At 39.8% G+C, this 20,935-nt stretch overlaps 1 protein-coding gene across 1 annotated transcript in view; it reads left to right on the top strand.

The window, feature by feature from the left end:
* itga1 (integrin, alpha 1) overlaps nt 1-20,935 on the top strand; it is a 49,330-nt gene that overhangs the window by 738 nt on the left and 27,657 nt on the right. The window contains exons 2-3 of the mRNA XM_078270957.1: nt 16,853-16,973; nt 20,364-20,473. Of these exons, the coding sequence (XP_078127083.1) occupies nt 16,853-16,973; nt 20,364-20,473 (231 nt within the window). The remainder of the gene's footprint in view (nt 1-16,852; nt 16,974-20,363; nt 20,474-20,935) is intronic.

The raw sequence follows: 20,935 nt of genomic DNA, 5'->3' as shown, positions 1-20,935 counted from the left end.
TGCGCATGTCAGTGTTTACACACCAGTGTCAAGACTTCCTAGGACAGTGAGTTTTGTTGCTTCCTATGAAACATTTCGGCAGTGTCATGCATTTCCATGTTTCTGCAGAAACTGAGTGTTTCGCAAAGCATGAGTGAAATGTGAAATTGGGTCAGATGACAAAACAAACCCTCAAATGAATCTTTGGACGAATATGGAGTGGGGATTTTCACATCAGTGATAATTTCATTTTAATTTTAGGAGGTGGGAAGTGAAATGAATACACTAGCTTTGAGAGGCTGTAATGGATACTGTCCCTGTGTTGGTATTGTGGAGTCCCACTGGTGATGCTGTGCTCTCAGGTTCAGCTCCAGAGCAGCAGAAGTCAATTAACTTCTAGTTCATGTACCAAGTAGTTCAAACATGATGGAAAGTCCCTGCAAAGTTGAGCAACCCACCCCTCTATGTTTGGAGGAGAGACAAACAGAGGAGAAGAACAAGAAGAAAGAGCAAAGTAAACAGTGCACATCTCTCTTTAATTCTCAGATTCCTGCGCTTACATGTGATACTGGCTTGTGATGTTCATTAGAGAATTGAGTTAGAGATGGGGATGCAATTAAATGTGTGTGTGTGTGTGTGTGTGTGTGTGTGTGGAGAGGGATCAGCAGAAGCTCACATAGTACTGTAAATCATTACCATCAAATCAAGAAAGTCAGGTTTACTTTACTATTGTCTCATGTCCCATCCTATCCATCCTCATCCTATCGGTAATACAGTCTGAGCTGTTGGAGTATAACCTCACTTGGGTTACACAGGGGTAGAAGCTATCTGGTTTGAGTCCATACTGGGAGATCCCGTGTTGTGCTATCGGAGCTGCCTCTGCTGCCTCAGAGGCCCACATGTGGTTATTGTAGTGGCAGCATTTAATCTCTATAAATTCCTAGCGGAGATGGGGCTACAGGTGGTTTGAGTTTGGTACTGCAGAGGAAGAGAGGGGCATCTGGCTTCAATAAGTATGTGTCAGACCGTAGTGACCGAGCTTACTAAGGACGTGAACAGCACAAACACCTAGACTTGAGACCAGGTCTGCAAGTAATGATTATCTTCATTATCGATTCATCTGTTTCCATTTTGTTTTTATTAATTGATTAATCATTTAGTCTGTTAAATGTTTGGAGAAAGCATGAAAACAATGCCCATCACAGCTTCCCAGGGCCCGAGATGATGTCAGATAAAACGAGCAATTCGAAGACATCATCTTGATCTCTGGGGAGCTGCATTTTATCTTACGCTTTTGCTACATTTTATATACTAAATGAGAAGCAAAAGAAATGCCAGACATTATAAAATGTTTAGTTTTACAGATTCTCACAATTTAAAAGCTGGAACTTCAGAAGGTTTGTTATTTCTGCTTGAAAAATGACTCGAACGATTATCAAAATACTGTTGAGTTTTTAGTAATGAATTAGTAACTCAAATCAACCCTGCAGGAGACTTCCTGTCTCTTCTCTCTCTTTATTGTGCTTCTAAGTTATACAAACTGAAGTTGTTCACACATGAGTTGTTTGTGTGTACAAACAGCCAGGAGTTCGTATGGTTCTTTAACAAACTAGAAACTGTCTGTTTAGCTGACTTGTCACACATAGAAATGTGTTTAACGTCTTTGTAACTTAAGTCTGCTACAAAGATGGAGAGAAGGGATGGAGGGTTAGTCGAAAACAAACTGATATAGACTCCTCAGCATTCTTTTGAAGGACTTGTATGCTTTACACCTGCAGTTTCTCACATCTCAGATTTGGAATTTGTCTTTTCTTTCTACCTTTCATGAGCAAGTAGTATGCTGCTGTAGATGGCCAAAGTACAGTAGATGGTTAATTCATTTTAAAGCTGTAAGGTCAAGGGATATAAGTCTTCAGACATTAAGCTCCGAATTGAATTTATGAGCCTGTGAACCCGTTACCCGGCCATCTCCGTCATTAGTAATATGTCTCCTTCTCCTCTACTATCATTGGAATCAGCCCTCTCCCTCAGTCACAGTAATCAGCACTAATTTGACATAAACTGACTGCTGGCAGCGGCAGACAGATTTACTGGAATTGCATAAAATCTGATTGTATTAGTTTATTCTGCATTTTGATGTGTTCATTTTTAGCATGATTCTTTTGTGTATATCTGAAGTTATGCCATCGCCACTGAACACTTTGAAGGTGTGAAAGGAAATCAAGTTCATTGTCTTGTTGGCTGCATCATAACATCTCCTCCGCCTGATCAACATCAGCATGTACTGATGGTTGAACCAAGAGATTGTCATACCCATCCAAGTAATTTAACTAATCAGAAAATGAATGGGATTTTTATTTCCAGCACCCCAGATGCCCAGAATGCATTTAATACAGCCACTAAGTAAGGTAGTAAGTAGTAAGAATAAAGTTGCAAAATCAAGTCATATTTTCTCTAGATGACAAACACAATCATGTTTTCTGTCAGAGGAAGATCTCACGCTCACTTGCATGACAACAGCAGCATCTTGCCCAGGTAATGACTCACTTTTGGAGCTTAATACAACTAGACAAAAACATCACAGATATGATCAGGGTTTGTTTTAAAATATAATGTATATATTACACCTATTAGACCAGGGGCCGTATTCACAAAACATCCTAAGGCTAAAAGTAGCTCCTAAGTAGCGGAGTTAGGAGAAACTCCTAGAAATAATTTTGGTCTAAAAAAAACAATGAAAATTAAACTTTAAAACCATATTTTGATGGCAGTCATTTAATAAGGATTCAAACAGCTCGCCAACAAGTAGAAAAAATCCAACAACAACAGAGGTGATAGTTTCTTACTGATACTGGAAAAATGCCGTTTTCAGTGCTGATGAATTTGGGATCTCTCAGCCATCTGTCAGGGACTAGGGACATCCTGCACAAACCCCCCATTTTTAAATAGCCAAGCTATCAGTCAATAGCGGCCGCAATTTTATTATTCACTCAACCCAAATGTTAAAAAATGGCAGCCCGCAAAACCACACCATAGTCAATTGACGAAGTGCAGACATTGCTCTATTTGCTTGCCGATGGATCCAGCAAGACCTGGATGGAGCAACATTGCTATGACGATCAGCTAAGAATCCCCTAGATTGACGGAGTAGCCTTTTTGACCAAAGTACCTGGGACCAAAAGTGAGTTGAGTCTAGCTGAACCATGCGGTGGAAATGAGGCATTAGTGCATATTGATGCTAGAATTATCGCATCAAAGAGGATTTGTTGCCTGAAAAAATATCACACAGTGATGTCATACCACGTGTTATTATGCCAGCATTGTTTACCTAGACCTACATTCTTTGGATCAAAACAGAAAAGAGGCTAGTTTAATTCAGGATACTTTTTCCATTTGTTTTCAGAGGAAACAGTGCTGAAATGCAGAATGCCACAGATATATGGCTGGCTGGTGTCAAACAGCACAATAGACAAGAGATACAGTCACCTGTAACACTTTCTGTCCATCTTGGCAAACTCAAGATAGGAAGAAAACAGGAAGATAGTTCCTTCTTCTGACTTGTAAGAGCATGGACTGTTTTTGAAGTAAAAGACATGCTTGATGATGCTGAAACTGAAACTGTCGTCAGTCAGTGCATGCCCTGTGTTAAGATCTACTGGCGCTTGCCAGTGACAATGATACCTTTTGGACATAGATGGCTAGATGTAGGCAATTAGAAAATTGGTTGGAACTATTAAAAAGATCAACATTTTTTCTGACATTTTATAGAACAAATTAAATAAATGATTATTTGCAGCCTTGTATAAGTACCCGGTCTGTCAGCGTTTACACATATTTTGGCTTCCATTCAAAGTCAAGAAAGACTTTCTTAGCTAATCTTATTAGCAATTGTTAGAATTATTTGTACATGGTTGACATAGAAAGCGTGAATTTTTTGTTTTAGAGAAGGTCAACATTTCATTTAAGATGCTTAACTTCATTCAGCATTAGCACTACTCAGTGTAGTTCTACTACTCTACTCTACTCAGTGCAGAATCATATGCAGCTCTTTCAGATAAAGACAACCGCATGCATCTTGGGTGCATGTAGAGATGACGGATGTCAAAATATCGCCAATATGACAGAAAGATGCATTCTGTGGATAAACACAAAGCAGAAGAGCATATATCCCCTTGAGGAACAGTGAAAGTTAAAAAGAAGGTTCAGAGACTCAGCTCTAAGCCTGTGAAACCACAAAGACCACCCATACAAGTTGGTGCCTCTGCTGCCTCAACCCACAACCCACTACAGATGTGCACCTGCTGTCTCTGCAGCATGAACCTAGAATGCAAAGTGAAAGTAGGGTAAAGCTGAGCAGCAGTCCTGACATCACTGTCATAAAAGGTCAAAGCTGATCACCAGTTGTTCCTTTTACCCTCAAGTCATGTCATTAAGCTAGCCATTTCTACAAACAATTGCAATAAGAGGGGTTTGATTTCATCAATATATACCTGGCTTGCACCTTTCTCTAAAGAAACATCGATAGTTTGACTTAAGACACGGAGGGCGGACTTTAAAGAGGACATTTTAGAAAACGATTGGAAGAAAACTTTTGACACATCTCAGAAAAAAACAGCAAACTCTAATTTAAACCTACTCCAATATAATTGGCTGATGCAGACATACACAACTCCTGTTACATTTTATAAATACACCAGTAACATACCTGACCTTTGTTTTAAATGCAATGAGGCTAAAGGGCCAATTTGTATTTGCAATGAAAATTTATAAAAACATTGTAAAAAAAACAAACGAAAAGCTTGCCATTTCTACCTTTTTAAATATACTTTTTGGCATTCTGTGGCTTTATTGGACAGTCAACCATATACTGTATATATGAAGAGGAAATATGGGGTGAGAGAGAGATAGAGAGAGATATGTATGCATCTTAACCGCTAGGCAACTGGATGTCCCCATTTTTACAGACCAATCTATAAGTTTCTAGTCTGCATCACTTACATTTTGATTTAGTTGGTACAGTAGAAATGTACAAGCCACTGTAACAGCAATCTCTAATTTACAAGCAAAATAAGGAGAGTCAAATTTAAGATCTTGCTTGCAGTTTGAATGTGCTATGAAATGTGAAAAATGAAAACGAACAAAGAAAAATAGACCTCTTCTCCATTGACTCAAACCAGAAGCAGTGCATTTTCCAAAGCCGACACTGTCTCGCCATCTTGCAGTTACAGATAAACAAAGGTGGTCATGCATGGTATGAGTTAGCCTTGTCTTATTTGTAGCATTGCGGATTTACGTAATAATAATAATACTCTTTCATTAGCATTTAACAACCAAACTGTTTAATGCAAATTGAAACCATCTACTGCTCTACTCGGTACCACCACTTGTGGATTGTCATGAAATTGTATAGACACATTCATGGTTCCCAGAGGACGAATACTGACTTTGGTTATCCCCTGACTTCTCCTCTAGTGCCACCAGCAGAGTGTTTGTGGTTCACAGTAGGGCTGCACGATATGAGTAAAATAACTAAATGCGATTATTTTGACTGATATTGCGATAAGATTCACAATAATGGAGGGAATGATCATCTTTGTTTCATTATTCTCATTTTCATTGAAAAATATGTGTGATTTTTGCGAGGATCGGTACCAAACAAAGATGTTTTTCTTTAATCTTATTCGATTTGTAGGCCGGGACGTCTCTACAGCACCACAATACTTAATTCAGAATGGTTTGACACACATTTTGCCTTTAACAAATACTGCACCCCCAATATGCTATATTTGGATATTTGGATATTGCGCTTGTCCATATTGCGATTTCGATAAAATTGCTGTTAATTGTGCAGCCCTAGTTCACAGTGAAAATAAAACTGTTGGCTTGATTACCGTGCAGACACTCAACATCTTTGTGAACTTCAGTGATCTCTACTGTAACACTATCATCAGGTCAAAACATTCAATTTGTCCAATACTTTGGTTTATCTTAATAGTTTACTTTAGATTGACCATTACAGTCGCGCAGAGCTGCTAGCACGGCTGTAGACCCTTCATCTTGTTACAGTATAGTTTGTCATTAAGTACAATTGAATAATGTCTCTCGTAGTTGTATTAGTGATGACTGTCAGTAACACACACAGGGGTTGGGTTCTGCCACCGACTGAGTCATCACTGAATCATTATGTTCTGTCTGCTGCCATCGCAGCAGACAGAGAAGTGAGAGAGAAAAAAAAGGAAACTCGGGGGTTGTCAAGGTGATGCAAGTCTTATGGTTTTAGCAGTAGCATGCAGAACTTAGCGTTCCCTCACTTATTCTTGAAAACTAAATACAGATGTAATGCGTTGTTAAGTGAACTGTGATTGGCTGAAAGACTGTTATTCTTGTTGTATTTGAACAGCAGGGACTAACTCCACGAAGTGTTTGAAAACCTAATCTTGCTATAACTGGCCCCTAAGCTAACAAATAAACATGATAGTGAGATAAGTGCAGAGTAATCCCCAAACTTCACCCAACAACATACACAGTCTTTGGAAAGAAACCGATATCTGTCATAAAAGAGCTTCAAATAATCAAAATGCCCGTGAAGGTGCGACATTGCATGTCGTTTCGGCTTACCTAGGCCTTAAGTTCTGAGGAAGGTCAAGCCACACACAGACACACACATGTATAAACACACACTGAACACATTAAAGCATTCGGCATGTGTTTCACACTTCATCACTTGTCACCCCTTTTCCTCAGACTGTTACATTTTTCTTTTATTTTCAGGAGCATCCTTTCAACCCCATTAAGTCCTGGTATAATTATTTCCATATTGAAAAAAAACATTAAAGATAGGCCTAGATTTGCTCCCTATCATGCTGTAGTAAGTATTGTCCTCCTAAAATATTAAGCATATCTAAGCTGCACCACCACTTTTATTATACATGATCTCAGCAGCAGATTTTGAATCCACCTTTCTAAATTTAAACAACTTTAAATTACTTTTATTTTGTCAATCCACACAAGTTAAAACGGATCTTTTGCACCCATGATTCAGCACCCCTCGAGCAATTTGGAGGTTCGGAGCAGTGCCCAGGAGGTGTACTTGACACTCTCCAGCTGACAGTCCACACTCCATACTCGGTCTGAAGGGGGACTTGAACTGGCGCCCCTCGAGTTCCCAAGCCAAGTCCCCACGGACTGAGCTACTGCTGCCCCCTAAACACATTATCAGTTGTTTATAGAAGTTCATATCTATCTTTTGTCTGCACTATCATGTGCACAAATAGTTTGTATATGCTAAGGTATTTGTGACCTCTGGCACCACACAGTTGTTGAGTCATCAGGGGCAAAGAGAAGGGCTATGAGGAGGAGGAGGCAATAGGACAGACAGGGAGGCGAAGGTGAAAGTGTAAAGGAGGTTTTTGGGAGAGGAAATCTGCTGCAGAGACAATAGGGAGTCAAAGAGGAGGTCCACTTTGGAGAATTTGCAGTGGGAAGAGATTGCATTATCTCCAGTTGAAGCAAAAACAAGAAGAAGAGTGAAATGTGCAGAGGTTAAAGAGAGCGGACAACCACTGCTTCTGTTTTTCAAACAGAGAAGAGGGTTAGTCATCGCCCCAGTTTCTTTATTTTATATTACAGTGGTCAACAAGTTTTCATGCCATAATAGGTTGTTTGTCAGTGCCTCCTAAAACTTCCTTCTTTGATGCTGAGAGGGGGGAGTGTTGGAACTGGGGTTATACTGCAGAAAAGTCAGTGTTAAACTTTTGGTTTTGGTGTAGTTTGTGATAAAGTGATTTTATTTTGTAAAACAGGATTTCCTTGTTTTAACCAGTGTGTGCCAACCAAGAGCCCATAACATCTTTCCAGAAGAAACACGCGAGGGATACTTGCACACACATACTTGTACTCCTCCCCCCGGTTCTCACTACCTGCTACGTGCTGATCAGATCCTGGATGTATGTGTTTCTGTGTTTCTGTGTGTGTTTGCTACCAGAGCAATGCTGCATCTGTGCACCAGACCCATACAGCCCCCCCCCCCCCCCCCGAGCTACTCTCCCAGGCCAGCAGCAGGCCAGAGCTATCCATCAAACTGGCATCATACAGGGAGCAGTGGAGCTGTGGCGTCTGCCTGGGCCTGTGTTCACATTGACCTCCCCAACAACAAGAGGCCAGCACCAAACGGCCATGCTAGTCATGATGCTCTTCTCCCAGACAAAACGTTTCCTGAGAAAAAAGTGGCTGCTTGTAATGTTTCAATGTTACAGTCTGCTGTAGGTCAGAATAAGGCTATTTGGCAAGGCTGCTTATTCTCCTACCACTCTGATTCTCTTAATGTCATTAGAATTATGTTTGGGATTTATTCAATGTCAAGAAAAAGAGCAAAGCATCATTTTCTATAGATGTAAGAAAATACGATATTGATTAAAAGTCTGTGTCATTAGATAATCAATATGAGATGACTTATATTGGAAATTGAGGCAAAAACAATATATCCTGATCCTTAGTTGTATATTTGTGAAATTACCCCCATTTGTACATTTAGTATATGGATAGTTTATTTCTGGGGGATGGACAGACACAGGAACATTTAATTTGTTAGTGACAAAACAGACATACATATATGTACATACACATTATGTTCATATACATGTACATATACATTATAATCATTATCATCCCCCTCCGCTCTTTGCACAGTCTCTCCCAAGGTTATCCTGCATCTAAGAAACACAGTAATGGAAACGGTTATTTCATAGTAAACATTTCAAGGAACATTCAAAAGGAACTTTCACTTGCACAAACTGAAAAGCAAAAACAAAGTAGTACAAAGAGTACAAAACAAATATCTTCCATCTCTGGACTTGAATTGACCAGAGCCCATTTTCACTCATGAATAACTTTATAATACATAAAGAATAAATAAGGGAGATCCTGTATGGATCGGTACAAACATCTACTTTCACCGTCTCTTGCAGAAAAGAAGGAATCAAAAACACTTTCTATTTTAGTGGATGCCTTTTAGCATCCTCCAGAGACTTCGACTGAAGTTGGTTTGTTGACGGCATCACAGAATCAAAGAGTCACTCGACACTAGACCTGAGATTTACGGTTGATGTTATAAGACTTGATGATTTTGTTTTTGATGATTTTGTTTTTGTCCTAAGCTGTAGTTGTTGGCTGAAAGTATTTCCATTTGGCATAAAATCATCTATTTTTGGCTACTTACCTGTAAGAATAACAGAGATATTTTGCAAATTTCTCAAGCAACAGTGGGAAGTGAGGTTCATACCAATAGCAACATTTCTCAAAATGTCAAGTTCATTTTGTGGGATTTTAGATTCAGTATATACAAGCTTGTAAAACCTTCCTACTGCTGTAGTATCTTCCAGTCCTGACCTCAAAACCAAGATAAAAAGGCTGCACCCCTCTGTGAGAAAATGTCTTGCTCAGTATTGTTCATGTGAACAGAGCAGAAAAATGTCAGCAGCAGAGAGAAAATACATTTAATAGTGAGAGAGAACTCAATTATGTGACAAATTCTTCTAAGTGGCCTCAGGGGATTTTTGGTCTTTGGATGTGAGAAAAAGTAATGGTTGAGGAAGGCCTGTTCATCTAACTCTGTTTTTTTCACTTTTTAAGTAGCAACAGTGGAGAAACAAAACATCAAGGGCAGTTGTGCAGTTGTGTGTTCCTTAAACACATCTGTGTCTGACAGAGAGAAGGAGTGTGTCGACGGGAGTGGGATTCACCCCCGTAGACATGTTTTGTATCTTTTTTTCTTCTTCTTTGAGCTTCAATCCACAGTAGACCAGAGTTTTTCACCTCTAAAAATGTAAAAAAAAAAACACAATGAAAATTGATTTGTTTGTATGCCTTATCACTTCTAAATCTGCATTTTTCTTCTTTTTTTTGTGGATAGTTATATTGATTAACAGTAAAACTCAGTCACTTGACAGTAACATTAGAGCTGGGGAAGTAGGAATGCAAAACAACGGCAGAATGTGTCCAGTCCCGTCCATCAGACGAGCACCGGCTTATGCACCGGCTTCATACAGTAACCTGTACGAGTAGTCATTCATTTTATACCGATACCGTTATCTATAGCAGCATTTCAATGAGAAGCACCATCCCTTTTTCTTTGTAAAGCCCTTTGAGATGACATACTGTGATCCGAGGCTTTACCTACATAAACATTCATTTGAATTAGCTGCAGCCTTTGGCTACAGTTAGCAGAAGACTAGTCTATAACCACGACGTTCCACTTCCGGGATTTTTCAGGTGCCGCCTGAAATTCATGCATTTCATTTTGGCCGGATGTCCGTTACCTTCCGCTTTCTTTGCTTTGTTTGTGTCTCCGGTCGATTTATGAGGACTATGGTTAAGACCCTACAACCTTTTTTAAAATTCAAGTAACAAAAAGCACAAATATTCTAATAGCCCAGTTTTTCCTGAAAAAAATGGTGTTCATAGATTTGACTGTGGACAACAGGGTTGGTGTTTTACAATCTTTTTTAGAAAATGAAACCAGATGGACCAGAGGTTGTCAAAAATCATTTGGGGCTCTGGATCTCTGCGGGGTTATCTAAGTTTTCTGTTGCATTACTAAAACAACCTCTGAACGTACATGTGCCACCAAAACAAGTTCCTTCTCGAGGCTATTTTGCAGAGGCGCCGTTGCTCCATGGTCAAAGTTTTCCATCACGGGCTGGATTTTCTAAAGCCTGAAAACAGAACCCAGGAGGAGATGCAGAATTTGCAGAGTTTTATTTCAGATCACTTGAATTATAATACATTGAAACATTGTTATCGAAATGTTGCCCAACAACGGCAAAAATAACCTGCTTACCCCAGCTTCAACACATTTAGTTTTAGGGTGTCAGCACTGTGCAGGCTTTTTAAATAACAATGTGTTGCGATTCTAAGCATATAATTGGATGCTTTTCCCTCTCAATCTTTGTTTAGCAAAATGATGTATTTACAAAACATCCCACAACTAACAATTAGATTAATCTTATGTTATGGTCCACGCTAAACAAATATTTTACCATATTTCTAAAAGGGCTTAAGAAAAATGGCTGTGTTTCTGTGTAAACTGCTCAGGCTAGCTGTTTCCCCCGGCCTCCAGTCTTTATTCTAAGCCAGGCTTAGAGTGGAATCACTCTTCTCATCTAGTGTTTGGAGAGAAAGCAAATAAGTGTTGAACTATTCCTTTAAGATCAGGATCTTTTCCTGCATCGACCCACGTAAACAGCAGGCAGTGAGCTAGAAGCACTTAACTATTTGTGTATTCTTCGTCCACTAATTACAGTGTTAGCAATACAAGTGCAGATCAATTTGTGTTGGCCTGTTAAGTGGGAGTCTGGCTAAGAGCCTTAGTATCACTTGTAAAAAAACACACTAAACTAAAACTATAATTAGAGTATTCAGAATCACGAACAGAAATCACATATTACAGTTGTGTTGTGTATGTTGTTAAATATACAAAGTATGTTATTTAAATTATAATAATATATAAAATTTATTTTTATGTCGGAATTGTTGCATGTACTCGGGAAATTGTTCTCTGTTTTCACAGGATAAGTGTCGACAAACTACACTCCTTTCCTGTTCAATGGATTCGATGGTGTCTCTGTTTTCTTTCAAAAGTTTCTGATTGTCTTCTCTGACTTTGCAAAAATAAACCTGCAGTGATGTTTTAAGATTTGTAGTAGTATGGAGTTTACCCAAGAGCTTACGTTTATAGTATTTGAGGCGTAGTGTAATTATTTTTGCATGTTGCTTATTGATTCATAAGTAATTCTTTGATCCTTGGGTGGTTTTATTTTTAGTTCCTCCAGAGGTGTTTGACCTATCCCTGAAGCCCCCTCATCCCAGCTGCACAATGTATGTTAAAACGGTTGTGATCAGCAGATTTAGCAGACATAGTATTTGGATGTGTCTGCTAGAGGGATACGGTTAGGAGAGTGTCAACCACCCCTGCAGTATACAGGGTGAATTTTGGGGGGGATGAAAGCTTTGACAACTGTCTGGGGGGATGATGTCATGCGTAGTAAGTCTGCATGTTTTCTGCACCAGTGAAAAAAGCAGAGCCCTAGAGGATACATCTGGAAGTTTACCGAAAGTGGAATCTTACACCGTCGAGCCGACGTGTTCAGTCAATGAATGAAGAATGAGGAGAGGAGCAGAGAGATGCTGGGACGGGAGGAAGGAGGGAAGGAGGGATGAAGATGAATGGAAGGAGGAAATAGTAGAGAGATGGATGATGTTCTTGAGGGAGAGAGGGATGGGAGAATGAGTTAGTAAATGGGTGGAGGAGCGGAAGCAGATTGACTTGTAAGCACAGACTTGAAGGAGATGAGTTTTGGCCATGCTAACAGTGTGGCTCTAGGGATGGCGGTGTCTTAAATATCTCAGCAACTACTGGATAGACTGCCATTACATTTTGAACACCCCTTCATGTTCACCTGAATTAAACCTACAGACTTTGCTGATACCTTGACTTTTCCTTTTGCGCCACCAGCAGGTTTTAACTCGTGAAATATCTCAATGATTGGCACGAAACTTTGGACAGACAACAATGGTCAACTATTGCATGGATTGGTGTGAAATTTGGTAAAGACATTTGTGATCCCCTCAGGATGAATTTTAATAACGTCGGTGATCCCCTGCCTTTTCATTTAGTGCCATCATCAGGTCAAATCTTTATTTTGTCCAATACTTATTTGGTTTATGACCAAATAATGCAAAACTAATGACATTATCCTATAGTGTCAACTGTAATTTTTGTTTAGTGATAATTAGCTAAATTTAGCATGCTAACACGCTAAACTAAGGTGGTGAACATGTAAAACATTACACCTTGCTAAACATCAGGGGCAACTTTCACCAAATTTACAGCATTTAGATCTTCTTTGACTTGCAGCATGAGGTAATTTCCTCTCGCGTTAAATTTCCCACATAATTTGTAATTGCGGTGACCAAGCTGTGGTGAAGTCACCACAGGTGGTGTGTTTTCAGTGTTAGTTGGCATTTAGGTCAAAGCACTGTAAAGTCTTAGAGAGCCTCTAGAAACGCTGCAGACCCATAGTCTTTTGCTAATCATGCTGCAGCTTGTCTTATTTATCGCTTCCTGTGACATTAGCACTAAAACTCAACTTAACTTTGGCCTCTTTTGTTCCCCTGTGCATATGAAGACAGGAACACGCATACAATCATGACTTCGTCTGTCCACTGTACACCCACATACTGCACATTTGCCAAGACATAAGCAGCGACTGAGAAGACAAATGAGAAAATTAAGTAAACAGAGCAAAAAACCTGTCAGAAGTTCAGCTCGTGATAACCATCCCTGGAGTGATAAGAGAAGGAAAATGTGGATACTGTTGGAGCACAACACAAGAAAAAATTTGCTGGGGGAAAAAAGTCAGTGGAGGATTATGGGAAAGTAGGGAGGGAAAGCTGAGAAAGAAGGGCAGTAGAGAAGGAAAAATGATAAAGATCAAAGGTGGAAATCCTGAAACATTTCAGTTTCCTAACTTTTTCATGCCCGCAGCCATGCCAGAATATGAAGCTTCTGTCCTTTGCCAGTAGTGTCTGTTGTTAAACACCAGCACATGCAGCATGAAGGTCCAGGTCCCACCCAAAACTATTTTTGGCTTCATACAAGTTATGGGTCAGACACCAGTCTATCATAAAAACATTTATTATTTTAATCCGACTGACGTATCATTACCATTATCCAGGTTCTGAGCTAGTATAGATGTTCACACACTTTAATATTAGAGGATTTGTTTTAACTGTCTTGGATCAACTTTTCCACTGACACGTGTTTCTAACGACAACTGATTAAGGCTCAGTTTCAGGGTTGCTTAATGGCTTTGTTGCCCACAGGTGCTGATTTGTGTTAAGCTTTAAAGCTGAGTATAGTTGGTTAGATATGTTACAGATGAGCAGGTGCCAGTCGGGTGTGTGTTTTTTACTGCGGCTGAACGAGGCTTTGAAGCCTACAGGTGCTGACTTGGGGTCATTTTTATAGGTGGTTTGATGTCTCACAAGCCAACAGGTGCTGATCTGTGCTTCTTTCTAAGCTGGCGGTATCAGACAGATCGGACTTTGACTACTTGGTTTGATGTCATGCATTATTGTTAAATGCTGAAATGGAGTCGTTTTGGTTTGGGGAACTGTAGCCGAGAGGGCAGCAGGGTTTTATTGTGGGTTACTGTGGCTGACAGACTGCCTAGATCAATCAGAACCACTTGGAGCTTGACCAAAAACAGACTCATTGGTCGCTCGTTGTAGTCTCAAGGGCTGTGATATTTGAGCCAATATAGATTAGAAATTTTCTGGTGAGCAAAAATTTGATTGTTCTAATGATAAACATGACATACATGGACTGTGTTATATCTGCCAGTCCCATTTTTTTTTATGTTGAAGCAAAAGCCTACAGCCATGCTAACAGCTCTGTGGGGGCACTAAACACAAAGTACATCTGAGGTTGTGTCATTGGTTTGCAAGTATTTAGTTATAGTTTAGATTTTGACATCACAGTTCATCCTGAGCAGAATATGAATGAGTGTACCAAATAACATGGCTCTCCATCCAATAGTTGTTGAGACATTTCACTAAAAGTCAAACATTGCCAACCTGTTGGTGGTGCTAGAGAAAAAGTTAGGGGATCAAAGTCTTAAGGATTTATTTCCTGGGGACCAGTAATGTCTGTAAGAAGATTTCATACCAATCCATCCAATAGTTGTTGAGATATTTCAGTCTGGACCAGTCCAAGTGGTGGACCGACCAACATAGTGCCATGCTGGCACGGCTAAAAGCATGGCTAGCATGGCTAAAAAAGTTCTCCTGCCTCTGCTCTGCTCACCATGTGTACTAAAGCACAATATGAACCTTCCAGACAGTGATGGGCAGCTTTATATACTAATACCTCAGAGGCTCATGAGGCCATTTTCATCCAGTAAGGGAGAATTCCGCTTATGAGTTTTCCAGGGCAGATGTTCGCCCAGCTCATAAAAATAGCCAGTTACATAACTCTGAGAGCCAGGAGACACCAAATACAGCTAAATGAGATTGGCATACACAAAAGACTGCCAACTGACAGAGGACGTTCCTGTGTAATGTACAGCTCAGTCCAGCGTGACTCTGGACTGTACTTGAGCTCAGTCTGTGATAAATGGCCTGGCTGGCCTGAAGCCATCTTAAATCAGCTAAATTAGCTGTATGTGTGTGTGTGTATGTGTGTGCACCTGTGGATTTGAGGGGATGTCTATAATCAGGTTAATAGGAACAGGAAATGGAGCTTCTCTGAGAGATGGAGAGGGGCAACAGAGGAAGTACAGAAATGAGCGAGGGAGAAACAGGGGGGATTATATTTCTTGGCTGGAATTCCAGTATATGACTCTGCAGGTCTGGTTCTCTCTCTATGTCTTTGTCTATCTCTCTTTACCAGAGGGGAATGTAAAAAGGCGTAATCTTGTATGATATATGGGATCAACATCTAAACATGACTGGATGATGACTGGCAGCATTATGTTTTCATATAATGTAAGACCTCTGTTTATAGGAAAGCTGTGAGAGGGGCTATTAACAGACCTGATTGCATGCAATTCATGCGTCAAAGCCTCCTTGAGTTATAGCCTACATACATGTACTGATCCTTGTTTGTAATGCTCTCCTTATCTGTCTTCTACCAAGCATGTCCTGTCAACATGAGACAGGAGACTACACCACACGCTGTGAGGCTGATAAGAATGTCAATGTTAGTTTTGCAATTATTTGGTCATAAACCAAAGTAGGCCTAACGCACAAATTAATAATTTGACTTGATGATGGTGCAACTTGATGAAAAGTTAAGGGATCATCAAAGTTATTAAAATTCATCGTGAGGGGAACGTGAATGTCTGCACAAAATGTTATAGCAATCCATCCAATAGTTGTTGACATACAGTATTTCAGACTGGACCAAAGACTGACTGAACAACAGCATCCTTGAGCTGCACCACTAGCGTGGCTAAAAGGACTATAATTACTTTGGTGGCACAATCCAGACTCCATATAGCAGCTCTCTATTGCCTTTGGGTCAGACACATTAGCTACAAAGCATGATCATCAAACAAATAGCTGCTTTTTAGTTGTTTCTCCATGTATGTGGTCTGTGTCTGCATGTTCTTTTTTTAATCCCACTTCGTCTGCTCCTGTGCTGCACTCCCTCACAACTCCGGGAATCAAATAAATTATACTGGAGGAATTCCTTAGCACTGTTGTCATAAATAGTCTCATTGTAGTGCAGGCACAATGAGACATGGATGGATTTATATCGAGCCTCTGTGATATATACTCAGCTCAGTGACAGACGGACGCAGACTGTCCAGAGTGCAGAGAAGAAGCCATTGTCCTGCATGTCAGACTGGACTCTGACCAAAGTACTTCACATTCATGTTTGAAATTCCTCCAGTGTCCTCCAAAAAGACTCTGTCTGTGTGTTATATGGTTCACACAGTTCATCCCTCATATCAGTATACCATCTCGCTATATTTTTGAAATCATTCAAATTATATAAATATTGTGGCTAATTTCCCAAATATCTATTTATTGAGTTATCTATTGCTAGATCTGTTTATTTTTCATTTCCGGGTTGCATCCCAAATGTTTTATGAATATTTATTAAGAATGTTTGTCCATGCCGACCTTCAACTTAATAACATGGCTTTCTTATCTGACTAAATATATTCACAAGTCTCTTATTTTAGTACTGGATTATTTATTTATTAACCCCCAGAGAGCAGTACAGTAAAGCAGTTCTTGATAACTTTATTCTGCTTAGTAACAGTCTCTGGTACTCTGTTTAACCTTTTCTTTCCTTTTGTCCCTGCAGTGCTGCTGCCATGTGTGCTGTCCTTCAACGTGGACCAGAAAAATGGTTTGTCGTTCAGCGGTCCACTGGAGGACATGTTTGGCTACACTGTCCAGCAGTTTGAGAACAGCGAAGGCAAATGGTAAGTTTCATCAACATGTATCATCTTTCACCACTACACCATTTCCACCTCTTGTTACAGATGCTACTTGATGTTTGGAGGCACAAAGTGTGTTTCCATCCACCAGCTTTTATGTGCATTTCAATTTGCAATTCAAAAAAGGAAAATTATGCAGGAAATTCAAGGTACCATGGCATGAACATTTCATTTTATGAGGTTTTTTAACATTAATGTGAGTTCCCCCAGCCTGCCTATGGTCCTCCAGTGGCTAGAAATGGCAATAGGTGTAAACCGAGCCCTGGGTATCCTGCTCTGCCTTTGAGAAAATGAAAGCTCAGATGGGCCGATCTGGAATCTCCTCCTTATGATGTCATAAGGAGGAAGGTTACCTCCCCTTTCTGTGCTTTGCCCGCCCAGAGAATTTGGCCCACCCGTGAGAAAGAGAGAGACATCATGGCTTGAAAACAAGCGAAGCATGGCAGTTGGTCAAGTTGAATTGTTGAATTACATCATCACGTTGCACCCTTCAGCAATGGTTTGATGGCAGGTAACTGGAGAATTAGCCCCCAACTCCTAATATTTGCTTAATGGTAGTGGATGATTAATCATTTTCTGTGAATTTGGTTATCATTTACATTACATTTGGATGTAAACTTGACTACAAGTGCAGATGAAGTCATTTTTGTGTTGGTTCATAAACTGGTATCTCTGCTCTGGTGGTCCTCATAATTCTTTTACAGAAAATCGACTAAGCATTGTTTAAAAAGACCTAGCCAAAAAGGTTCCCGCTTAAGAACATTTTATTATACAGAGATCAGTTTAATTCAAATCCTCAAAATAGCAAAAGTGAAAACCTTCAATTACCTGTAAAACTAAGTGAATGAGGGTGCACCAGCTGCTGCTGTAATGAGGCTCCTTGCCTTTACTACTCTTGCTGTTAACCGTAAACAGCCCACCAAAGTATCCACATACCAAGCCTGTAAATACACTGAAACCAAGCATCCGTGGCTCCTTGCTAAACTGTCTGGGAGCCCATTTTTAAAAACCTTGTTAAATGCTTTTAGAGTGTGGTTAATGGCTCTGTGTCTCTACATCTCTCCTTCAGTTACTCCAGTCTTTATTTCCCAGTTTGCTTCTCTCCAACCTGTTGAAACACCACTGCGGATTCTTTCACGCATAGCTGTACCTGATGCTGTTTTGCAGTAATGATCTTATCAAGCTCATATGAGATCAGTTACAATAATTCACTCACCGCTAATCAGTGGAGCCAGCTGTGACTGGACCTTCACACTGTTCCCTGAAAACACATTAGCTCTGTTGCATCTCCAGATAGCACTATTTTGTTCCAGTTCATAGCGAAGTGTTAGCCAAAGAAGTCCAACAGATAAGGGCCTGATTTAAAAAGTTGAACCTGAGAAACAACATGGGCAGGCAGAGATCTGAGGAGTGACCGAGAACAGATGAAAGAAAGAAAATAAAAAGTAAAACAATGCTGGATAAAGTTTTAAGGAAATGAGGAGGAGGGGCAATACAATTAGATATGTTATGTAGCCCTCAGTGCGTCCATGTGGGAGAATATCATGGATGAGGAATTTGGCGATCCTGAGGTGACGTAACACACAAATTGCCACAACTGGGAGGTGATTGATTAGTATCAGATGTCTCCTCCAGACCCCCACCCTAAGCTCTTCGGTGCCCCTCAGCAGTGTTGAAAGCTCGATCAGCTGCACAGAGAACGCTCGGTTACGTTGTAACCTTGGTTCTCTGAGTGAAGAGACTATCTCTCCACCCATACATATGGAATATGTAACAGTGGAGAGATAGTCTCGATACAATAGAGAACATGTGCTGCATGTGGCAGAGACAGTTCACTCCACTCTAGTTTCTAATACAGTAACTTTTCTCACAAGACCGCTGGCATAGATATCAGCAAATTGTTGTTGAGTCAACTAACTGCTGCCAAAAAATCTCTTTCTACAAACAAATTTGTGCTAATTTGCAAATGTTAGCATGTAAACAAGAAAAGTGTTGCTTGTTTATGTAGAAAAGTCATATCAAACAAACAAAATCTGCCAATGGGCTAGGCAGAAATGACTTTTGATGAGATTTCTTTCTTTCTTTCCTTTCGCTTTCTGTCCTTAAAGACTTAAAGTTTGACAGATAGACAGTTACTTTCTTTTTTTTTTGGTTAGCGTTAGATGAGAAGATTGATAGCACTCTCATATCTGAGCATAGTATCAATCTTCTTTTCTAACTCTCGGCGAATTGAATTACTTCTTTAAAACTAGTGAAATGTATTTGATGTATGTAAGCAACAAAACTTAAGAAACTCAAGACCTTGAAGTATTGGACCAATTAGATTTTATATCACCAAAGTCTTTAGGATTAATCGTCTGGGCACCATGAATGTCTGCACAAAACTTTCATGCCAATCCATGAAATATTTGTTGAGATACTTCAGTCTGGACTAAAGTGGTGGAGCGACCAACCAAAACTGCTATCCATAGAGCCACACTGCTTGTATGGCTAAAAATCAAGACCATTAACATTGAAACAAGTTTAATAATCTGATGAAAATTGTGCCTGACATGGTTATTTAGCTTAGATAATAAACAGAAGATTTAATTAAGATATTATGACTTTCTTGAGCAGGAAAGACATTAAACTACACATCTGAGAAACAATCTGTAGTCATTGATTCAGATGAATTGAAAGAATAAGTGTTTCCTCCTGTTGAGTATCCATCATAAATGAGTCAATAATGTTGTGGTGTGGAGCAGAGAGTGTGTTGTTCCACTTCGTGTCTCGCTTTAGATGACCAGGGCCCATTAGAGTTCAGGAATGTTAATAAGCCTGAGTGTTCAGAGGAAGGCAGATGACAACTCTTTTTAGTTTACTGACGGAGCGACACGATGTTATGAAACTCACACATCAACATATGCATATAACACAGGCAGGCATGTAGTTGTACATACTGAACATACATGATTAGTACAGACCAGGTACTCACACACACTGTACAATGTACAATAACACTGCACCAATCTGCAAACATCTGCAACATATCATGCATTAGTATGTAATGAGGTGAATGTTTTTTTGTTTTTTTAATTAAGCTATTTCAGTTTCATACCATAGTTTCAGGGTGATCATATAATAATATGACGCCACAGGTTAGCCAATTATAATAAACTATAACAGCTTTATCAGCCAATCTGAACCTGCTGTTTATGTTTCATTTAACTATGGAAGTATAATTAAGGCAAATCTAGAGTCACCGCTTCCACTCGGCCAACGCTTAATTTCTGCAATAACATTTGAATTGTGCTTGTTATCACAATTGTAAAAAGTGTGATGCTGGTGTGTGGTTGTTTCTAACCAACCAATCCCAACTGTTCTTTATTTATTCAGGGTTTTGATTGGATCGCCGCTGTCGGGACAGCCAGCTAAACGGACAGGAGACGTCTACAAGTGTCCTGTGGGGAAGGGGGACAACACATGTGTCAAACTGGAGTTGCCTAGTAAGAATATTCTTTGTGTATGTGTGTGTGTGTGTGTGTGTGTGTGTGTGTGTGTGTGTGTGTGTGTGTGTGCTGAAACGAATAGTCAGTTGATTAATGAATTGATCAAAATGGCAAACGTTTTCTGGCTCCAGCTTCTCAAATGTGATGAATTTGCTGCTTTTCTCAGTTTTATCTTCGTAAATTTAATATCTTTGGGTTTTGAACTGTTGATCCGACAAAACAAGACATTTGAGGACGTCCCCTTAGAACTTAACCGAGAAAATAATTGGGAGATTCTGTGACTATATTGTGTGTAATTGTAATTCTGTGTGTTTAAGTCTACTGCATATCTGACTGGGTCTTGTGGGGAGGAAGTGAGGCCCATCAGAACAGGAAGACAGTAAATAAACAAGGTTTTAATGTTTCATCCTTCCAATTATATCTTAATTAAACAGATAAACACAACTTAGCTCCCGGTCA

Source organism: Sander vitreus, chromosome 16 (assembly GCF_031162955.1).
Source record: "Sander vitreus isolate 19-12246 chromosome 16, sanVit1, whole genome shotgun sequence".
Classification (NCBI taxonomy): Eukaryota; Metazoa; Chordata; class Actinopteri; order Perciformes; family Percidae; genus Sander; species Sander vitreus.
The sequence above is the reverse complement of the archived record's forward strand: the minus strand, read 5'-3'. Positions and strand labels throughout refer to the sequence as shown.